The 22,126-nt window shown below is 42.8% G+C and overlaps 1 protein-coding gene across 1 annotated transcript in view; it reads left to right on the top strand.

Annotated features, from left to right (window-relative positions):
- Nucleotides 1–22,126, top strand: part of ERBB4 (erb-b2 receptor tyrosine kinase 4) — a 397,396-nt gene that overhangs the window by 173,270 nt on the left and 202,000 nt on the right. Inside the window, exon 4 of the mRNA XM_059820585.1 lies at nt 10,986–11,120. Coding sequence (XP_059676568.1) covers nt 10,986–11,120 — 135 coding nt within the window. The remainder of the gene's footprint in view (nt 1–10,985; nt 11,121–22,126) is intronic.

Raw genomic sequence — 22,126 nt, 5'->3', positions numbered from 1 at the left:
GAATGAACTAACCCTGAAGTCTTTTTTGTGCGTAGGACCTTGTCACCCATTGCTTTGGCTCCCACTACCCAAAGTCATTATTTTGGCATGAATTCACATGTGCTTATTTGCCTCACCTAAGCATCTGGTTTGAGTTTAATAGTTTAAGGAAAATTGGCCTGAATTCTGGATTTTTGTATGTAACAGCCACATTTTAGTTGTTGCCACTGTTTCACTACTACCTTATAATAGATGGACAGAAAACGGGTATAAATAAGGTCAAAAAGGATGTGGTCAAACATGATGATCACAGAAGGCGCGCGAGTTTTGAGGAGGGAGGACAGTTAGCAGGAACGTGTCAGCTGTGTTTCCACAGGGTCAGCGGCTGAGCAGCATGGACAGGTTCCCTGACATCCCGTCAGATTTGAAACCTGAATTTAGAGTGCGTGCAAAAAGCAAGAAGCAGGACTGACAGTGACCTCTTAGCAATTAGAGCAGTTAAAGGGGAAAAAATGTGACTTGGGATACTTGAGGCTCAGACCTTATCAAACTCATTAACTTACATGGAAGGCCTTACTGATTGCTGTGATTAACATGCATGTTCCTCATTAACATTGCATGTTCCTCAGTTTACAGGCCGCCTTTTGGCTATCAGGCTGTCCCCAGCCACAGCGCTGGGAGGCCAAATGCAATCCAAGGTCCTTATGGCTCATAGGAGCCAAAGAAGAGTCACTTCACAGTCCTCTGTGCAGGAGGAGGATTTTGCAGCATGTCATTCGCACAGTTTCAATAGAGGAGAGCCAGGGGAAGCACTTCCCACCTCAGACAAATTTCAATTAAAATTCCTCTCCGAAGAGTCGACACTGTATCTCAGGAGAGGTTAACAACGTGGCATAGAAATGTGAGCGCGTACTTGAACAGATCCCGTACAGAAATTTGAAGCTCAGCGGACACAGACTACTCTTTCGAGCCCAGAAAAAAGATTAGTTAGGTTATGCAATTGCTGGAGCTGGCATAAAACCAGCTGCATGCCAATTACCAGCCCGTATGCAAATGCTTGTACTGAAATGCAGGATGCAGCTGGACGTGGGTCTGGGCACCCTTCCAGGATTATTCCAAGCCACATTATGATAGTTTTGAAAGAGAAGGGCTCTATGGAGCCAGTAATTTTTTACAGCCTTTCAGAAAATGGAGGAAATTACCACCACATCCAGATCTTCACTTTTTTTTTTCAAAGGGAGAAGGAATTTCTGCATGTTGATGCCAGTCAGGATGTACTTGAGGCACTTATGCTCCAAGACAGAAGGCCATCAGTGTGTCTGCCAAGTGCACGGCCTGAGTGCCAGATGTGCTTGGGATAGAAAGCAGGCTTCTTGAATTTGTCAGTGGTTACATGAAAAGAATTAAAAAAGATACCACCAAATAATGCCAGAGTTGAAGCTGCTGGGGATGCTGCAGGGAAACCCTGCTGCATTCAGATGCTCCTGGCCCTGCTGAGGTTTCTGTTCCTACTGCTGCTTGACTTCCACGTGAAAAGCCCACTTGGAAAGGGTGCAGCAGCAATAGCAGACAAACTGCCATGCAACATTTACTCACAAGATGCCTCTTATAAAGAGCTGATGCCGGGACAACAGGGACATGCTAGTCTCGCAGTTACATATCTCAGCAGATGGAAAAGATAAATTGAGAGCTGTCACCAGCAGGCATGAAACATTACAGGTTTGATCAAAATATTGTATAGCAAATGCCCTGATAAGGAGAGGCATTTAAAATGCTTGTGTCTGTCTTGGCAACACAGAAGTAAATCGGTCAACGTATGTAGCCTCATCCTGGGTGGAGAAATTATATGAACATCCTATGAGGAGAGAACTTTGTAAAAAGTTTAGCAGAAAAAATAAAAGTAAGTACTCTCAGTGCCATTTCTCAAATTTGGCCCACATAGGTGGTATGAAATGTAAGGTAGTCTTCAGCGGAGAGCTGGTTTCCTTAAGCGTTCAGTTTGGCTCAATGGACCTCATATCAATTAGGTGGCTCCGAGCACCAGCTTCCACTTTTTCTGGCATGGAATAGGACGCTCTCTCCACTGCTGCCCCATGTTTCTTCAGAGTCCCTTGATTGTTGGCTGCCTGCCCTTGAGATCAGGGAAGGAAGGAGGTGGGATGAGGCCCTGCTGGAGCAGTGGGACAGTAAGGTTTAGGTCCCAGTATCGTACACCAGGACTCCGAACTAGCAGAGGTGAAGGAGAACGGTCGAAGGATCAGTCTGCAGGCTTACCCCCGGGAAGCCTTGACTGGTGGTCCTCTGTAGAGTTTGTGGGTGAATCTGCAGCCAACGGAAACGTCCTGGAGGCACTAGGAAACTCTGCTGGGAGCCACTCATGTTGTTGTAGGGCTGGCAAATAAACACAGTGCCCCTCAGGGGCAGAAACCGTCCATCTGGAGAAGCGCTTCAATCGCAGCACAAGCTCTAGAGAAGTTATGTGGGAAAATGAATGTAAAAACGTCATGGTGGGCCAGGAAGGGGGGGTTGATTGTGCCTTGTTGCACCTTTGCAGAGGCTCATCGGTGTCACAGATGAAGAAGGAGTTGTTGCAGCTATAGGGCATGGGTGGCATTTCAAGAGGGTAGAAGAAGTGACACTGAGGTCTGTTCAGTCTTCACTGAACAAATGTGGAGGATGCCTGACACAGAAAGTGGGGGCTGTGTCATGAAAGACTGCAAGGCAAGCGTTGATACAGCTGCTTTGGGTTATTACACCAGATTATGTCCCACAGGGTGCTCACTGTTAAAGATGGACGGACAGCAGAAATGAATTCCAGTCCTGGGGTATCCGTCAGAGCCTCCAGGCTTTCTGGAGCCCGCTGGGACACCAGGGAGACTTTGTTTGCCCTGTTGGTGCACCCAGCACGCTGCACATCATCTCCCCTTCCGCACCTTCCACTGGCTTTCTGCTGAAGAGTAAGAACAGGGCGGAAGAGAGGTGATGTATTTCGGATTCAGCAGGTTTTAGTAACTGTTGAGAAATCAGATACCCACAGCTGTGCTTCTTTGCTGAAATCCATACTCAGAGGTCTGGTTTTTGGAACAACTGAAAGGTAAGCACTGCCAAGTAATGGTGTGTTAGCAGAGGACTCACTGAAGAGGCGCATACCACTAGTGCACTGCAGAAACAGCTCACCTCTTCCTGAATGCATGGTCACTGCTAACCGGGACGCAGATATCCCCATCAGGTAGTGCTGTGCTGCCGGAATGTTCAGTCATGGCTCCTGTGAATGAAGTGACTGCTCATTTCTGACTTGGCATATTGCTGCTCTTACTGAGCTCAAGAGTGTGCCTTCTGGGGTCAGCTAGTGATGTGTCATGCTCTCCATAGACAGTAATTTGAAACTCATCAGTGTGATTCATTACAGCAACTTAAATGAATACAATTTTCTTTTTGCTAACAAAAATCAAAAGATCGAAGGGCAACAGTTCTTTCATGCTGAAAGCTGTAATGGTTCTTAGTCCAGATGTCCCCTTTGCATGAAATGGGGGACAGCGGTGGTGACATAGGTTCTGTATTTCAAATGCTGTAGCACTTCTTCATACACACACGTGACATGCTTTTAAATATGTTATCTTCCAGATGGGTGTTTTGCATCACCAAATGCTTATCAGTAGATGAAAGTTTAAAATGAAGCATGCTTTTATAAAAAGGGAGAGAATGGATTGCTTATGGAGTGTTGTAGGTACTGTGATAGTAGATTATTAGTAATTGTAGAAGGACAAAATAGTTCAGGTTGGAAGGGATATCTGGAGGTCATCTGGTCCAATCTTCTGCTTGGAGCAGGACTAACTTCAGACAAGAATCAGGTTGTTCATTGTTTATGAAAGTCGCTGGAGATGGAGATAGCACCACTTCTCTGGCCAGTCTGCTCCTGTGGTTAACCACTCTTGCTGTGAAGAATATTCTTCTGATGTCTAATCAGTGTTTCCCATGTTGGAGCTTGTGCCCGTTACCTCTTGTCCTTAAGCTCTGCACTTCTGAGAAGAGCCTGGCTCTGTGTTCCCCTGTAGCCGTCCTTTAGGTAGAGGCAGTCTGCGGTTAGGTGTCCCCGCTCCCCAGTCATCTCTTCTTCAGGCAAGACAAGCCCTGGTCCTCTCACCTCTCCTCGTGTGACAAGTCCTCCAGCCTCTAACCACCATAGTGGTCCTTCCCTGGACTCTCTTGTAGTTTGGCAACAGCTGTGTTACACTGGGGTGCCCAAAATGGACCCAGTGCTTCAGATGCACCTTCGCGAGCACCCAGCAGATGGGCATCATCACCTCCCTCACCTGCTGGCTCTGCTTCTGCAGCCCACTGCGTGACCACCCTTCATCACTGCACGGGTGCGCTGCTCACTCACCCACAAGGACTGCCAGGCCCTTTTCTGCCTCGCTCCCTGATTTGGAGACACCCACAGGAAGGCACATGGATTGTTACAATGTTATGTTTTATATCTGTTAATCTACCTGTCGCCCCTCCCCAAATTATAGTAAGGAAACAGTAAATCAAGCACTTGGCTGCTAACATCAGGATCAGAAATTGGCTGGACAAAGAAGTGAGGCAATTAGCATCTCCTTCTGAAAATTAATATCCCTGTAACAGAGTCAACATATCACATGACAGCTCCTCACCTGCAAAGTCAGCAGGGTCAAACAGCTTTCAAAAGCTAGTGATGGGAAAAGAAGCAAACAAATGAGGTGCGTAACATTGTAAACAGCTCCTGCTGCTTCTGCAGTTAACATCTGCAAAGGAAATGCCGCAGCTAGGGCTGGTCACACAGCTTTATGTCTACCCTGTTGTTAATTAACGTCAAGGATATGTGATACTGATGGCAGGTGTATGGTTAACGAAGGCAGTGTTGGTTGGAATCAGTACATCTTTCTATTCTCCATTGTCAAAGCAGAGTAATTATTGCAGGAGCAGGAAGCCTCCTACAGAATGGAGGGGAAGGAGATGATTTGAATGTAAACCTGACCCTAAACACTTTGGGGGATCGAGATCCAAGCAGAGAGAAGCTGCTGTGATCATTGCAGGATGGGTTAAATTGCACAGCTACTAGGACAGGTGAATCTAGCTGGATTATGGAGAGAGACCATTTTCTTTAGCACAAGCCAAGTGTGTTGAGTGAAAAAAAAATATACTTAAGAACAGGACTGTTTCTTGTGAAAAGTGGCACATCTTAAATTGAGTTTATACCCAGCTGTTTTCTTCCCTTTTGGATGGGTGAGGGGGTTTTGTGTTAGTTGTTTGATTCAGCTGTTTCTACTCTCTTCCATAGTATTTTGGATGGCTTTCTCCATGCACTGAACCCTTTGGGGCCATGTGGCCGCATTTTATGTGCCCAATGGTCTCAGTAACTGCTCAGGGTGCAAGGTGAAGCGGCGCCCATTAGCCTGACACAGACTTGCACACCAACTTGTGCTCCTAGAGAATAAGGTAGTCATGGAACAGATACTGTAACTCTGGCGTGTTTACCGCAAAGGGCTGGCATAATTTGCAGTGTTGTTTCCTTATACAAAGTAACCAGCTAAAAGATTTGGGGTCTTAATTTTATAAAGCTGTGAGAAGGAAGAATTCAGGGCATGCACAGACAGAGGAATAGTCCAAGCAGATACAAATGTCTTCTTTGAGTTGGTCTAATACGGCTGAACCCGTTCACAAAACAGATACTCCCTTTGGGGAGCTGGCTAAAGAAAGAGCTGACCAGAGCCTGCTGTCCTTTAATGAAGTAGGTAAATGACTCGCAAGGACCCTGTGAGCCCATCTTCACACACATTTGCGGTGAAATGGTGAAAAGGCTACCCCATCAAACTCAGTGAAAGATCATCAAATGACTCCATTTTTATTTAAGCAGCAGAATAGGTAGCTAGATTTGGAAGATTTATGCTCAGGTGCTACAATCCAGTGTTCTTAGTTATTGAGCAGTTGGAAGTACAGACCCACAGACTGCATATAACACTGATTGCTTTTGATAGAAATAAAGAATATCTTGCTGTTGCCATCAAGCCTTGAAACTGACTTCCAACTAATGACCCAAATAATCTTTACTTGAAATTGTGTAATTGAGATCGAAGGCTGTCTGGGGCTTCTGGCTGGTACACAGATTCCACATCCATGAGCTTTTGAGTACGGTCATTGAGCTGAAATGGAGAAGGTTAAAACTCTCATTTTCATTACCAAGCTCCCCCCATCTCCCAATACAAATGTGACATTTCAATTTTATACAGTCCAACTCTTCTTAAATCATCTGTATAAAAACTTCAGATCTTGATTGATGATGGATGAGCTATTGTCTCTTGAAGCACCCCGTTCTCATTACCCTTTAAGACATAGCTTATTAATGATGGACCTGAATTGCTTTCCCAGTGGGTCATCAGCAATCAGCTGTGCTAAGAGATCAAAAGACTTGGTTTGGCACAAAATTTCCAGGCCAAAGCCATTCTTGGATAATGCATTTGGCATCTTGGATGAAATATGACAGTGTTTTGAGAGCGATACAGTATCTGACAACAGATCCCCATCACCTGGATGATGATGGTGAAGACGCGGCACTGTCAGCATGCAAAGATGTTTCAGCTCTAGTGGAGGCTGACCTTGGAAATTAAGGTATCATCGACATGCGTTATGTAGTATGTATGTGCAGAGTGCACACCTCTATATGGCGTGGTGTAAAAGACAGCTGTTTCCTTAGCAGACAGTCAGCTTGGAAGGTATAAGATACCTTCTGTTTTGCTTTTGAGATGGTTACAGTGGGTGTGCCCAACAGGTTTTCCTAATCAACTCCTTCCCCTTTCTCTGCCCACTTTAGAGCTAGTTCTTCTCCCTCTCCCTATGCCTTCTTCCAGTTCATCGTGGCAGCTGGCTTCATAGCACCAGAGAAGATCTTTTAACTTGCAACCTTGAATAGCAATAACAATTTTGTAACCAATTTTATAACAATTTTAGAACCAGATTCTATTGCTAAACAGGTGCCTACAGCCCCCACTGCATATCAACACACACGAGTTACTTGCACTTCAGGATACGTTGCAGAATGTGAACATGTTTTGCCAATTTAATCCACATTAGAAATTAGATAACAGACCGTGAGGGATTACACTGTGCACAAGAAAAAAATCAGCTGAAGAAAATGCCCTTTTAACAGATGGATGAAGAAGAGTTCTTTCCAACTCTGGTCTAAACAGGCAACATGCTTGCAGAGCTGATGTCCCTTTGCCTTATTTACAGTGATCTTAAGCTTCTGGTGGCCGGTAATGTGTTTTCACTCCAGTCAAACTCATTCTGTTAGAATAGATGTTATGAATTTAGCCCCTCTTTGAACTCAGCAGACTAAGTATAAATTGTGTGTGATGTGCCTATCTGTGTTCCGTGGTGCTATATGGAAGGAAAGTGTAAGATACTTGCATTTCATGGTTGCCAGAGACCTGTGTGTTTCCATTTCTCTTGTTGGTATTGTATGGTAGGCTACCAAAGTTATGTGGTAGTGGTTCTGCTTCATCACTGGGCTAATGGAAGCAAGAAAATAGCAGATATAATGGATAATACATTTCTGATTTAGCTTCCTGAATAAATAACTATTTAATAGAATTTTAATAATATGCAGATATAAGTTCCCCACAATCATTTGGCAGCAATGAGCAAAATAATGACAGAAGTCAGTGACGAGTGCATTTGCTGATTTATTTTCATATAACTTTGGTTACAGAATTATACTGCTTTTAAGCCAGTAAAGTAGCTCTAGTAAGGAAGTTGATAAGCTTTTGCATTCACTTCAGAATCAAGTGGCAAAAGACTTTGGAGCTACTCCTTTGCTCAGAGCACCGGCTGCAGCCCTGGTGCCAAAACGGGCGATCGTGGTACTATTTAAGTGTGGTCATCAGTACCTTACAGGAAGGCATCCAAAATCACCTGACACCTTTAGGAGCTCTTTTCCCAATGAAAGCCAGTGGGACTTGTGCTTCAAAATCCCCTTTTGTAACTCTTGTGTCCCTGAGCAGCGTAGAGGTCCAAGGGTAATGTCTGCTGCCAGCACGGCATGGTAGGTATTTCAGGCAGCAGTGGCAAGTGCTCTGCCTCCTGTCCCAGGCAGCAGTGTTGTACTTAGACTAACAATTTTCCAATGTCACAAAAAATTGTTTTAGAAGACAAAAATGCTCTCCCTGAAATGATATTTAAAACATGTTCCACTGTGAGCAGTGCTTTTTAGTGCTTCTTCAGCAGGAAGGTAGCTTCTTTCTTCTCAGTAGAAATCACAAAATTCACTACGGGACTTGTCATTCTCTTTCCTGCTCCAGCCTCGGAAAGAGTTCAGCAAAGAGGCACTTCAGGTGTTGCATGCAGGAGAAGAAAGCTCTTTTTGCCCGGCTCCTTTGCTAGCTTGTCTGCATAGGCAGAGATGCCCGCCTTTCTCCTCCTGTTTATTGTTTAACTTTATCTCTTCCTTTCAGTGCCGTAAATTAAAATGAGATGATGACTTTATGATGATGAGTTCATTATACAGTAACTCTATTGTATATTGATTACATTTGTGCTTCATTTGCTTAACATGTAACAGGGTTTATTAGGTCTTTCCAGGTATTGTTCTTGCTAAGAGAGGGCAGAGAAGTGCAAAATGCATTTGAGTTTAAGTCAGTGGAGCCAATGCATCAGTGCTGATTTACACATGCTGAGGACTTGGCATAAAGAAAAGTAGGATAGCAGCTTGGAATGGGAAGGTAGAAAGGGAATGAATCTGGATCCCACAGAGCAGGAGAAGTCAAGCACAAGTACTTCAAAGATTGTACTAAACTTTGAACTCAGGGTTGTTTAATATCTGTAAGAGCCCATCTCTGATATTATTACTCAGGTTTATTAGTGCCTCAACCACATGAATAGACCTGTAAACTTTAATCCTGTCACCTGTGAAAAATGGTGCAGCGCAGGGTAAATAAAGATACCGCATCACATTTTTGGGGAAGGGCAGCAGGAACAATGCTTATTATTGAGTGATGAGGGAAGTCAGAGCATTTTCTGTGTTTGCCTTTAGGAAATCACAGGGAAAGCTGTCAGCTTTCCTTATGGTACAGAGGGGACACTTTCTGGTTAGTTTTATCCTGAAAAAAGTCTTTCTCCACAAAATGAAACTATTAGAATTACTTTTAGAGTGAGATGCTGCCTGCTATACAAGAATGCATCAAAGTTCCTTGCAGAAAAGAAAATTTGATAGGTATTATAATGAGTGAATGCTCCAAAACCCAGAAATTATGCAGTGGCAGGTGTTCAGATGTACCAACTGATAGTGACACTATTTGGAATTGTGTGCAAGTGTTTAAGAAGCTATGAATGTAGATTTTACAGTTTTTCATGGCTTGTTTGATGTTATTTTTAATAAAAATCTGGGCCATAATGGATTAGGTAATCCTGTATAGCTGGGACAACACAGAGAAGTCATCACTAGTCATGTTTTCAAGTGTTCTTATAAGTCCCACTTTTCCCCAGAGCAGAATTGCTAACAGATGCTGTATGGGTTTTTTCAGCGATCATAAGAATATCATACAGACAGATCATTTCTGTATCTCTAATCTGGACTCTTTTCTGTATAAGATTATTATTATTGTTTTCATTTTTAAGCCTCTTTTCAATGAAAAGCCAAGCTTTTAAACCAGAGGTTTCTAAGAAATAGTAATACTCTGAACTGATTAATATAGTGGAAGAACGTATTTATGGATGATCCTTTATTTATTACATTCTTTTCTTGGGGGCTACCTCCTCTACATTCTGTGGCCTGTAAACCCTGAAATTTAAAAAAAAAAAAGGCAGTAATTCCTTCCTTGTTGTTTGTCAACATTAGCATTCCCACTACAGCTTTTAAAGGTTTTCTTGGGAGATGAGGACTATTAGACGACCTTAATCGTCACTGCCATAGTCAAGATTTACTCTTAATGTCTCTGTGAGAAGTGTGACACTCCTGGCTGTATAGCAGCACTTAATGTCATTTTAAGGTGCCATTAGTAACTAACCTTCAACATTTCTTTGCTGAGGCTTGAATCTCTGACACTAAGCGGTGCAGGAGGTTTTAGCTGCATAGCTCCTTCCTTTAATGAAAGTCACATGGATTGTCCTTTGCTTTGGAAATACGAGAGCCAGGTTAAGAAGAGAAATTGTGAATTTGAACAAGAGTTTAGAATGTAAAAGAAAAAGTTACTGCTCCAGAGGACACCCTGGTGCTACAACCAACAACTGTAAGATCATTTTTGTGTTGAGATTTGACAAATCAACTCTTCAGAGATAGGGGAACAAGCCACTTTTTTTAAACTAACTGATATAAACATGAAAATTTAAAAAAAAACCCCAAACTTTTACCTCCTCAGAAACCATCTCTCTTTGATATAAAGCTTCCAGCACAGCATGTCAGTAGTGGTTTTTGGATCACAGTATTTGAGATTTAGATCAAAGGTATTGAGTATTTGAGTATTTTGGGTTATAGTATTACAGCAGCACAGTCTGATCAGAAAACACACTTTTCCAGACATCGTGATGACTGGACCCTTCTCATGTACTGTGGGCCTAGAAAATTCCTACCCCAGCGGAGCACGTTAGTTTATTGTATGTTTTAAGCGTTCATATGTATTAATGAAATACAACATAGGGTGGTTGATTGCTTGTGTTTTTAAAGTCAGTTAAGTCTTGAAGGTTATTTTACTCACAAATAACAGTACTGTTCCATATGTGATTACACTGGAACAACAGGTAAACTCAATAACTCATCTAGCAACTGTGTGGCTGTCTTCATCAGGTTTCTTCTGCATATAAATAAATGGTTCCTGTTTACAAATACTGTAAGCTACTTGCCCTCCAGTTCTCAACGTATTAAGTGAGATTACAATGAGAATTTTTTGCATTTAAATTTCATGCCTTCTCTCTCCAGTACACGAAGCCGCAATAGATTTAATCAGCTGTATGTCTAAAGTCTTACAAGTATGTTCTCCTGTTCTCTTATGCAGAAATACTGAATGGAGGGGTGTATGTTGGCCAGAACAAATTTCTTTGCTTCGCAGACACCATTCATTGGCAGGATATCGTGCGTAACCCCTGGGCCTCCAACTTCACTTTGGTTCCAACAAATGGCAGCTCAGGATGTAAGTACCAGTTTTATTCTTAGCCTTGTCATCCACTCAGCATGAAACAGTATAAATATGACCACAAGTTTTCCCTGATCATCTGTTATGGAGAATTGTATTTGTAAATTTTCCCCTTACTCTGCATTATTCAAAGTTTGTATGCTGCTTGTAGGAACACTTAGTCTAATCTTAAAAACACTTTGTAGAGAGTATTTGTGAACATCGTACATTTTCTGAATTTTCTCTCATCTGTTTTCATTCTTCTGCGTATTCTTTTTTCTATTTATTGCTAAAGCCACTGCGCTGCCATGGAAGCACAGACGTTATTGTTTGCTTTGCATTTGTTCCTGCTGCTCAGTCTAGTCCTTGAGTCACAATGGTCTGTCTATGGCATCATAATTAGCTGCTGGAGTAATTATGGTAAAGCTCACGAATATTCTGACTTTAGATGAGAAATGAACCTCAGAGAAATAGTTATCCTGTTGTCTTGTCTGTATCTGTGAAGAAAAAGAGAAAATTTGCAGAGGATGGGGTGCTCTTCACAATATAGCCAGTATTTATCTGGTTTTAGTATGTTCTATTTTAATGTTCTCTATTTCAAACTTGTAGTATCTATGTACTTTGATTAATTTGTCTGATCCATTTCATAGAATCATAGAATTATTTAGGTTGAAAAAGACCGTTAAGATCGAGTCCAAGCATAAACCTGACACTGCCAAGTCCACCTCTAAACCATGTCCCTAAGCACCTCATCCACACATCTTCTAAGAACCTCCAGTGATGGTGACTCCACCACCTCCCTGGGCAGCCTCTTCCAATGTCTGACAACCCTTTCGGTGAAGATATTTTTCCTAATATCCAGCCTGAACCTCCCCTGGCGCAACGTGAGGCCATTTCCTCTTGTCCTATCACTTGTCACTTGGGAGAAGAGACCAACACCCCCCTCTCTACAACTTCCTTTCAGGTAATTGTAGAGAGCGGTAAGGTCTCCTCTGAGCTGCCTTTTCTCCAGGCTAAACAACCCCCGTTCCCTCAGCCGCTCCTAGTAACACTTGTGCTCTAGACCCTTGACCAGCTTCGTTGCCATTCTCTGGACGCACTCCAGCACCTCAATGTCTTTCTTGTAGTGAGGGGCCCAAAACCAAACACAGTATTCGAGGTGCGGCCTCACCAGTGCCAAGTACAGGGGCACGATCACTTCCCTCATTCTGCTGGCCACACTGTTTCTGATACAGGCCAGGATGCCGTTGGCCTTCTTGGCCACCTGGGCACACTGCTGGCTCATATTCAGACGGCTGTCGACCAACACCCCCAGGTCCTTTTCTGCAGGGCAGCTTTCCAGCCCCTCATCCCCCAGCCTGTAGAGTTGCATGGGGTTGTTGTGACCCAAGTGCAGGACCCGGCACTTGGCCTTGTTGAACCTCATACAATTGGCCTCAGCCCATCAATCCAGCCTGTGCAGATCCCTCTGCAGAGCCTCCCTACCCTCGAGCAGATCAACACTGCCACCCAACTTGGTGTCATCTGCAAACTTACTGAGGAGCACTGGATCCCCTCTTTTGGATCATTGATAAAGATATTAAACAGAACTGGCCCCAATACTGAGCTCTGGGGACACCACTTGTGACGGGCTGCCAACTGGATTTAACTCCGTTCATCACCACTTTTTGGGCCCGGCCAACCAACCTGTTTTTTACCCAGCAAAGAGTGTGCCCATCCAAGCCATGAGCAGTCAGTTTCTCCAGGAGAATGCTGTGGGAAACGGTGTCAAAGGCTTTACTAAAGCCTAGATAGACAACATCCACAGCCTTTCCCTCATCCACTAAGCAGGTCACCTTGTCATAGAAGGAAATGAGGTTAGTCAAGCAGGACCTGCCTTTCATAAACCCATGCTGACTGGGCCTGATCACCTGGTTGTCCTGTACGTGCCACGTGCTGGCACTCAAGATGATCTGCTCCGTAACCTTTCCTGGTACCGAAGTCAGACTTGACAGACCTGTAGTTCCCTGGATCCTCCTTCTGGCCCTTCTTGTAGATAGGCATCACATTTGCTAACTTCCAGTCAACTGGGACCTCCCTGGTTAGGCAGGACTGCTGATAAATGATGGAAAGTGGCTTGCCGAGCACTTCGGCCAGCTCATTTCTCTATTTCCTTTCCCTGGAGTTATTCACCTTCAGTAGTATTTTTATGATTCTTGCAGCAATAGTGAATTCTAGTGAATGGTGGTGACAGTGATACAAAATGTTTGGGTAAAATATTCCATAATATAGTGAAGTGCCTTGAAAATGAATACAATGCTATTAAACAGCACCCTTGGGATGTATCAACATTGAAATTCAGCTATAGGCTAGAAAGAAGTTTATACTGATGTCAGGAGTGATACCACAGCAGACATATTGTTCTGAGCATTCTGGATATAGGGACATTCTGGATGGCTTACCATCTCCTAAGGTGTCCCTAAAGGATGTATACATGACTGATTGCCTCTTTAGCTTCCGCTACAGCCAAGAAACAACTTCAGTTCTTCAGCTGCATGTTAGGAATTCAGAAAAAAAAATAGACTCTGGGTAAAGACCGTTTGATGAGTCCCCAATAATTTCTAAACAGCAACTTGTTTTTAACCAAATGCTTTGTGGTATAATAGATTTTATATAAGGCCAACTTGCTTTTGTATGTCTCACCTGCTACCCTCAAAACCAGAGCACATCTACTTGAGATATATGGCTTCCTCCGGGAGCCTGCCAAGCTGACTGCCCCTCCATCTTCCAGCTCTGGAGCTGAGGCTCGTCTCTTCTGCCTTCTGGCTGGAAACCTGACATAGTTGTAATGCAGCCAGATATCTTATTTGCATGCTAAAAAAACCCTCATCACTGGTGATGATCAGTTCTAAGCAGAACTGATAAAACCTTTGAAGGTTAGGGAATGCCTGTACCCTTTTTATGAGTCATTACTTCAACAAGAAAAAGACTCGGTTGTTACTCTGTTTTGTTCTGTTATTGGGTTTTCTTTTAACCTTTGGCAGTTCTTCAAGAGAAATGCTTCTGCAACAACACCAAGGTAGTAACCTCTTTTAAAAAAGCAGCCAACATCAATACCATCTTTTTGAGCTAGTGAAAGTTTTACTGGTGACTCCAGAGGAATCGGAACAAGATCAGTGCTGAGTACTTTTGGAATCACCCCCTGAAAGTAATAAAGGCAAATACTAGCTCCAACAGCTAGACAAAATAATGCATGTGCCTAAGTCCACTTTTTGTAAAACATTTTTTCATTCCTTTTGAGTTGTTTTGAAACACAGGGAAGGAACAATTTGTGCTTTGCCATTTGTGCTTGATAAACAGCATTATTTCAATGATTATTGGGGGCTATGTAATAAGGTAGCTTCATTAAGATAGTCACGCAAAAAATTTTACTTTATTTTTCCTTACTTGGGATGGAGCAGAGCCCAGTTGGACTCTATTTAATTTAATAAACGTAAGTTTCCTTCTCCAAGAAACTGGATTCCTTCTCAGTACTATTCATGAGCATGAGTCCTGTGAAATTTGATTAAATTAGCTAATCCAAACCATTTCTGTCTTCACAACTTATACAGGTGAAAATCTAAACCCCGTTATACAGAAAGCCAAGAAACGGCTAAAATGGTTTAACAAAGGTGTTAAGGCTTTGGGAAGCAAAGAATTCAGGTACAGAAATCACCATTTAAAATAGCCTAAAATTAAATAGCTGTCCACGTGTGTGCGTGCACATGTATTACACAGACACACACACATATAGCTGTAAATATATATATAAAGCCTTCAAATGAAATCACTCAAATGTGGAACCTTATTACTACCTGTCAAGAGGTAGGAGAATGGGAATGTGCTACACTGGTAGTTTACGAAAGAATTAAGACAAGTTCTTTGTAGTGGTGCAGAAAGGAGTTGGAGAAATGAACACTGAATTATAACCCTAGAATGGAAATCAGTATAGAGTATCATTAAATAAGGTATATGCTTCTCAAGTTTGACTCACATGACACTTTTCATAATCTGCTAGGCGGTGTGGGTGCTTGCTGAGCCCAGCCGTGCTTATTTTCTACTACTGCAAATGATGCTCAGTGCATTACAGAGTCTTTGCTACTTTTCTGCATAGACTGCGAGTCATGCTTTTTTGGATCCAGCATATATATGTATTTACTGTTTATTTTACGTGACTGTATGAAATTGCCTGAAGTCTCAGGTGCTTTCTATCAAATGCAAATCTTGGCTAAGTTCATTGGAACTGCGTAAGTACACGTTGCTTGGCATTACTGAGAATATCCTAAGTGCAAGAAATGTCAAGGAAAGCCTTCTGCTTTGCATGTCAGAATATCCTGAAAAGAAGGAGTGGGTTTTACTGCTTATCTAAAAACCTTTACAGAAGAGGGAGTAGGTCTTTGAGAGAGGCTGCATCAATCTGGGAATGTAAACCAACTAAACCTTCTGGGTCAAGCTCAGCAAAGTCCACACTAGTAGTAATTTAGGAAAGTCTGTGTAAATGTGTGATCACATAAGACCTGGGTAGATACGTCGGCCTATGTGCCGTGTTTAGCCATGACTGGCAGGACTGGAGGGTAGCTTATGTCCCAGGAATTGTTAGGGCCATTTTCACTGTGACCACCCCAGTAGTACTCCCTGGCAGAGAATGTTTTGGGGACAAAAGGCTGCGAACTGCCATGAGCGTCAGAATCACATGCCACATCATTCCAGCAGGTCCTAAAGCCTAAACCACAGTTTGGTGTTTTGGCATCGCTAGCGTTGTTTCCAGCCATCAGTAGCAGACATAAAATCCTCCCCTAAGGTGTCTACATGTCCAAAAGAAGGGCCCACCTTCAGAGAAGAGCCCAATGTACAACGCTTGCTGGGTTTTTGCCAATGCCAGGGTGGACTCCAGCAGGTTGATATAAATGCATTGACGTACTGGGAGCACCCGTGCATCAGCATGCATGTGCGCTCAGGGCTCAGCCACGCTCCGTGTTCCTCTTCCCCCATGAGGGAGCTGACACTGCAAGCTGCCGGTGCTGCTCTCTTCCCCAGCTGGACAAAAGAGCGGATAATGGTCCCACTTCAGGGATAATTTCACTTGCAACCCTCCCTGCTGCTCCAAAGCAATCAGCAGAGGAGGAAGACAAAAGGGTGGAGTGAAATGAAGATGCTTTGAAATAAAATCTGTCCCCTGCCTCTGTGCTTGTTTCATACCTTGGATCTGCCAACTCTGGCAATCCCCTTCATTTACATCAGTGCTAGACAGAAGAGAATATGGCTGGTGAACTCTGGGAATAAAGCTCTTCTGATTCCCTTCTTCGCAGGCTTTCAATGTCACATCAGCGTTAAGCAGCCAGTTGAAAAGGCCATGGCGTCTTAACTGCTATGATAGAAATACTGCAGACGTAGGAATCCTAAGTGCCGCTTCTCCTTTTTTTCTTTTTCTTTAGCCTGGAATGCATTATACCCATTGCTTCTTGTTCTGATCAAATGCATGCAGAAAAGCTCATGTTAGAGGCCTTTGAATTACACGGTCTTTCTGTTAAGATGAATACAGCCAGTGGCTGCCGGCACAGAGCTCAGCGTGTACCTCTGAAATGTAATAAACAAATGCTGTACCCAGGACCTTGCATACTTCAGCTCTCTGAGGACAGATACTTCTGTGCCTGGCATTTTGACTCGTACTCTGAAATACTACTAGTATTTACTGTTTGCAGAGCCTTCCAATACTGGTGTCTTGTAGCTGAAGCTTTTAAAATTAATTGTAATTTGAATGCAGCCTTCTCTTCCATTTACCTGAAATCAGCACTATCAGCCTGGGGTTTTTAAGTTGGGCACCTTGCAGTGGGAATCTCAAAAGTGCTTAACTGTCTAAGGAACAACATTTTCCCCTTGAGTATAAGCTACTGAATTTGTTTCTGCGATGCTGAAAATCTGTTTTCTCTCTTTCCAAAAATAAGCCATGAATTCAAGCATTAGCCAAGCATGCTAAAGCCATGCTTTGCAAGAGCATATTCCCGTTACCGCATCCACGTGTTGGATTTAGTCCCTTAACTGAAGAGCTGGAGCTCTGCCCTTTGGAGCTAGAAACCTGAGGTACAGTTCCCAGCGATGGTGTGAGAAATGAGGCAGGAAATGAGGATTAGACTTCTTGCCTAAAATGACTCTAGATTGGTGCAGAGCTCCTCTCTGACCAGCTTTAGGGAAAGTGCAGAGAGAACTCAGCTGCTTTGATCAGCGCTCTCAGTGTCCTCGATGACGTCCTTGGTTTGGTAGTTAGCAGGAACTGGACCAGCCCCGCACTGTGCCAGGTGAGCTCTTTTGCAGGATTTGACAAGGACTGTGGTATTAAATCAGAATTTTCAGTGGAGCTTTACTTGGAGATTTTGTTTCACAGAAAAGCCTGAAGGGTTTGAATTATTGCATTGAGGTCGCTTGCATAGCTAGGTTCAAACCTATGTATAGCATAGGTTCAAATAAATCAATAATGCATTTAAAAATCCTGAAACTTTATGCATGCATGTTCGTGATGGAGCTGGTAACTGGGTAATAAAGATTAAAATATTATTTTCCATTTTCAAGTTAAAAAACCCACGCTGCTTTTCAAGAAATTATTCAAGAAAAATGCAGGACTGCACATTGGCACATGCCCAGAGTTGTGAAAACTGAACTCTGTGAAAATTAAGCCCATTTTAAAGTATTGTCCTGAACTGGAATTTCTGCTTAGACTCTGAAGTGCAGTGAGATCTGTGGAAAAATTTCTACTTGGAAGTTTCCAATTTGGCTTGATCTGGCTTTTCAACTGAGCCCCTGTTAGCTATGAAAAAAGCTGGCAGTTTTGGCAAGATATTTTTTCAAGCAGAACAACTTCAGTTACTTGCTATTCATAACGTAATACTCCTCTGTCATTGCTTTGTATCTAATTGCACCTGGTAATGTAAAACCACCCAGTTTCTGAGCTGTGCAGGAGTACTTCTACATTGTTGCCTGATGCATAGGAAGAAAAGACTTGGTCTTTAGCTGTGTACCCATGATTCAATAAAACCCATAATGTATTCAAGGGAAATACTGCTTTAAAATGTCTTCCCTCTTTTTTACCTATTGATTCATAGATTCTTCAAGGGCAAAAGAAGCCTTGAAACATGATTAGCTCTTTTTTCCTGTATGCGGAGGCCCTGAAGTATCATCTGCTTGCCTGGTGTTGAGCTCAGTAACTTCCCTAACCACAGCGTATCTTCCAGCCTGGCTTTGAGTTTCAGAAGCAGCCCCAGCGGGGCTGGAGCTCCCGCAGCCATAGGATGGGTGGGCGCGGGGCTTTGGTCCTCTGTACGCTCTCCTGGCACTGGTCCGAAGCTTTGCAGAAGTGCAGCCATCCCTCAAGAAGCTGGTTACTTCCCTAGTATTAAGCGAAATAATACCAGCTGCCTGTAGTTCTAATTTGAACACAGTTTTGAATTGCAGACGTTGTTGCATCTTGCACCTTCTCCAGGTATATCAAAGAGCTCTCTCGTAGCTGGCATTTTCTCCCTGCAGAAATGGCATGTACCATATAATCACCTCACCTCTTGATCTTTTTTTGATAAGCTAAACAGATAGAGGGTCTCACATCTCTCACAGTGAGGAATTTCTTTCCAGCCCCAGAATAATTTCAGTTGCTCGTCAATGTCACATACCTGTATTTTTCAATGTGCTTTTAGAAGGCGGAAACCAAAGCGTGCATAGCGTTTTATTATTGATTTAACCAATATCCGGTAGAAGTAAAAATTGTATCCTTTGTGTTTCAGCTTCACGTGAGGAACCTGGTATTCAGGCAGCTCTGACATCTGTGTGTTTTGGAGACTCCTGTTTTCCAGAAAATGTAGCCTGCGTACTTTATTCCCAAATAGGCAATCTTAGGTTTGGCTGTGTGAAAGACATTTGGTGTGAGTGACTCCAGCTTACCCGCCAGCCTGGCTCACTCTCTGATACTGGCTGCTCTTCACTGTAATTTGCTGGGATTTCAGTCTTCCTGTCATCGGTATGTTTTATTGCCTGGGATTTTTTAATAATTTCTAAACCTTTGGCTGGAATATTAAAAAGCATCAGTCCTGCGATGATCCCTGAGGAACCACACCCCAACTGCATTATTTGCTCATTTACAGCTACTTTTGGAGAGCCCCCAATTAGCTGGCTTTTAATGCACTTCTCATGTGTTTTATTAATATTGAAACATAGAGACAAATCTAATTACATGTTTACTATTTAGCCAGTGCTTTGCATTTTAATTAAAGGAACAGAAAATGGACTAGCCAGCTGCACAGTTGTGTGTGAAGTCAGCTCTCTGTTCTCCTGGTGCAGACAATCCAGGCTGTGATTGACCTTACCTGGGTGCAGGAGTGTTTGGAAGCATTCTAGCTCAGTTTGACATACTTATCTCTGTATAGTCTGTATTTGGTTGATGTGAGTCAGTGCTGGCTCTGTATTCTCTTTTTTTTTTTTTCCATTTTCTCTGTTACACTGTCTTTGTGAGTTGCTTGATTTAGGTTAACCTGCTACCCCATCAGCCCTGATAACTGAGTTTGCTGGACTGTGTTCTGCTGCAAGTAACACAGTTGCTAAAAAGATACTTCTTTAAAATATTGCAGAAATGGAAACAATGCAGTAGAAACTTAGTTTAGTAGAAATGTCTCTTTATGTCAGACTACTTTAAGGCCAAAAGCTCCTTACATACTTTTTAAATTGGTATAGGAGAAAATCAGCCACGTGGATACATGTACATCCCTTTCAGCAACAATAGTATGTTCTTGTAGTGTGTTTCACAAAAAGCGTTAAGTTGATATTTGCATGGAATTTTGTATAAGTGATAAACTTTGTTCTCCCTTGGATGTTAACAGTCTGTGTTTGGAGTTGCTGGCAAGGGATGCAGGTGAATTTGCGTTACAGCCATTTGTTGCAGCTGCAGAATGAGGTCTGACAGGTAGCCAGCCCATTGATATAATGGTCAGTAGTGACCTTGTAATTCTTCCCAGAGCACAGTAACTCATTTTTTGTACCAGTAGTCGCAATATCAGAAAAGGATCATTTTTACACATAGTGACTTGTCTGGAAATTTATGCTCAGGTCAAACCATTGGGTATTTAATTCTGAAGTAACTGTGTGATAGTTACGGAAAATAGGGGTTCCTCAGATCCTTGCAGTCTCTCCCAAAAGTCCCAACCTTCCACCAGTTCTCAGTTATGCTGTGGCTAAACTGTATAAAATGCTACATGTGTGCACACCGGTGTTTCCAACCGGACCATCCAAAACAGACTCTCGCGCAGGACCAGTCCTGCTACCATCGGGAAGCCACACTGGTGAAGTGGGGAAGCTTGGATCAGAGTGGGAGGGAGGATGGAGTCCTTTCCCTGGGGTGTAAAAATGCCATCAGTTAGTAAAGATTCAGGGAAGCTGAACGCAGAGTAGATTTAAGTACAAAGAAAGCTTTCCTTTAGACCAGCGGATGCTCCTGTAACAGGAGACAATTCTGTGTAAATAATGAATAGGTGTAAATCAAACCCCCAGCCCTCAGTACCAAGACACAGGGCAGATAACCACGTTTTGTCCAGTTACTCCTGCAAGATACTTCTGCTTTTTCAAAGCACAAGGATTTTGCTCTGCAGAAGGCCAGAGTAACAGCAGTATATTTATGTATGCTGGCGAAAAGAAAAGAGGGAATTGACTAATTGACACTTAAAGCCAACTTTCAGAATAGCTAGTATATTATTTCTGCTGTACATCTAAATTGGAAACTACCTATGGAGAAAATGGCATTCCAGAAAGTATGCGCTGAAGACATTTGTTATTGCAGAGTTTGTTAAATTATAACCTTTCATTGAGTTTATTACTTGAAGTTCAATTAACATTTTAAATGTATGTTTGGAGACCAGCGAATGGGGCCTCCGCAGAGGGGTGGTCTCGGTACAGAATATGTTCCCTGCTGCCAGTGTCACTGTGGCAAAGGCAGGAGGAGAAGCTGTTCTTGTCGATAAAAAGCCACAAATAACAAAAACATTTTGTGAAAGCTCTTTCCACGTGGAACACACTTCAAGGGCTTGCAGCATTGCGTTTTAGCAGCAGTTACAGTTTCATGGATATCTCAGTTGGAGGGAAAATTTATATCAGAGCTGAGTGTGGACAGCCAGAAAGTCCCACAACTGCCTTTTGTTCAGCATACATGCAGGTGGCTTTTCCTACCATTAAGGAATGTCTAGTCAGGACAGAACTTACTTACTTACCTGCAATTAAAAGACAAATACAGCAACAGGAGAAACGGATTTTAAAGAATAGTTTTTGCCAAGCATATGTAACTGAAGATGGAGGAATACATAAAATCCAGTGATTTAAATGAACTTGTTTTGCATTAGTAAGGCAAGCTGAGCTGCTGGAAGTTGCCTGTAATGTTTTTCCTCAACCCAGAACACTATGTTTTGAATAAAGGGAATCAGTTTAGTTTCCTAATAAATACCTTCAGCCAGCATTTTCAGAAGGGATTTGTCAGTTGGCGAATGCCCTTGAAACAGATTTGAAAGGCAGGCAGACGTTGCATTTAACGGAAATACGATGCCTCTAACAGTTGAATTCACTGAATAAAAAGTAAGTAACACAAGTATACCTAGCTAATATGAATAAATAATGCTGTGAGGGATGGCACTCCTTAGGCTGCCGGACCCTAATGCGGGGATCTAGCAAGGGAACTGCTACAAAGCTGGGGATCTTTAGGAGTCGTGGACACAGAAAGGAGGGTGCTGAGAAAGCCAGCATTAACAGTTTCTGAAGAACCTCTGACATGGGCATCACTTTGCGGTGAAAAATACATTTTTCAAAAAGATAAACCAAGAATACCCAACCCCAAAACTAGCCCCCTTCCTGCTACAGTGCTGACCTTATTTTATGGAGTATCTCCCTCCCTTCTTAAAGGGTGAAAGTCACCCACCAAGCGGCACAGTTTACCATGCTGACATATAAAAATACTGCAAAGTGGCACTAGGTCTGTATCTACAGGA

Source organism: Gavia stellata, chromosome 8 (assembly GCF_030936135.1).
Source record: "Gavia stellata isolate bGavSte3 chromosome 8, bGavSte3.hap2, whole genome shotgun sequence".
In the NCBI taxonomy this organism is placed as follows: Eukaryota; Metazoa; Chordata; class Aves; order Gaviiformes; family Gaviidae; genus Gavia; species Gavia stellata.
This window is presented reverse-complemented; position numbering and strand designations above follow the sequence as displayed.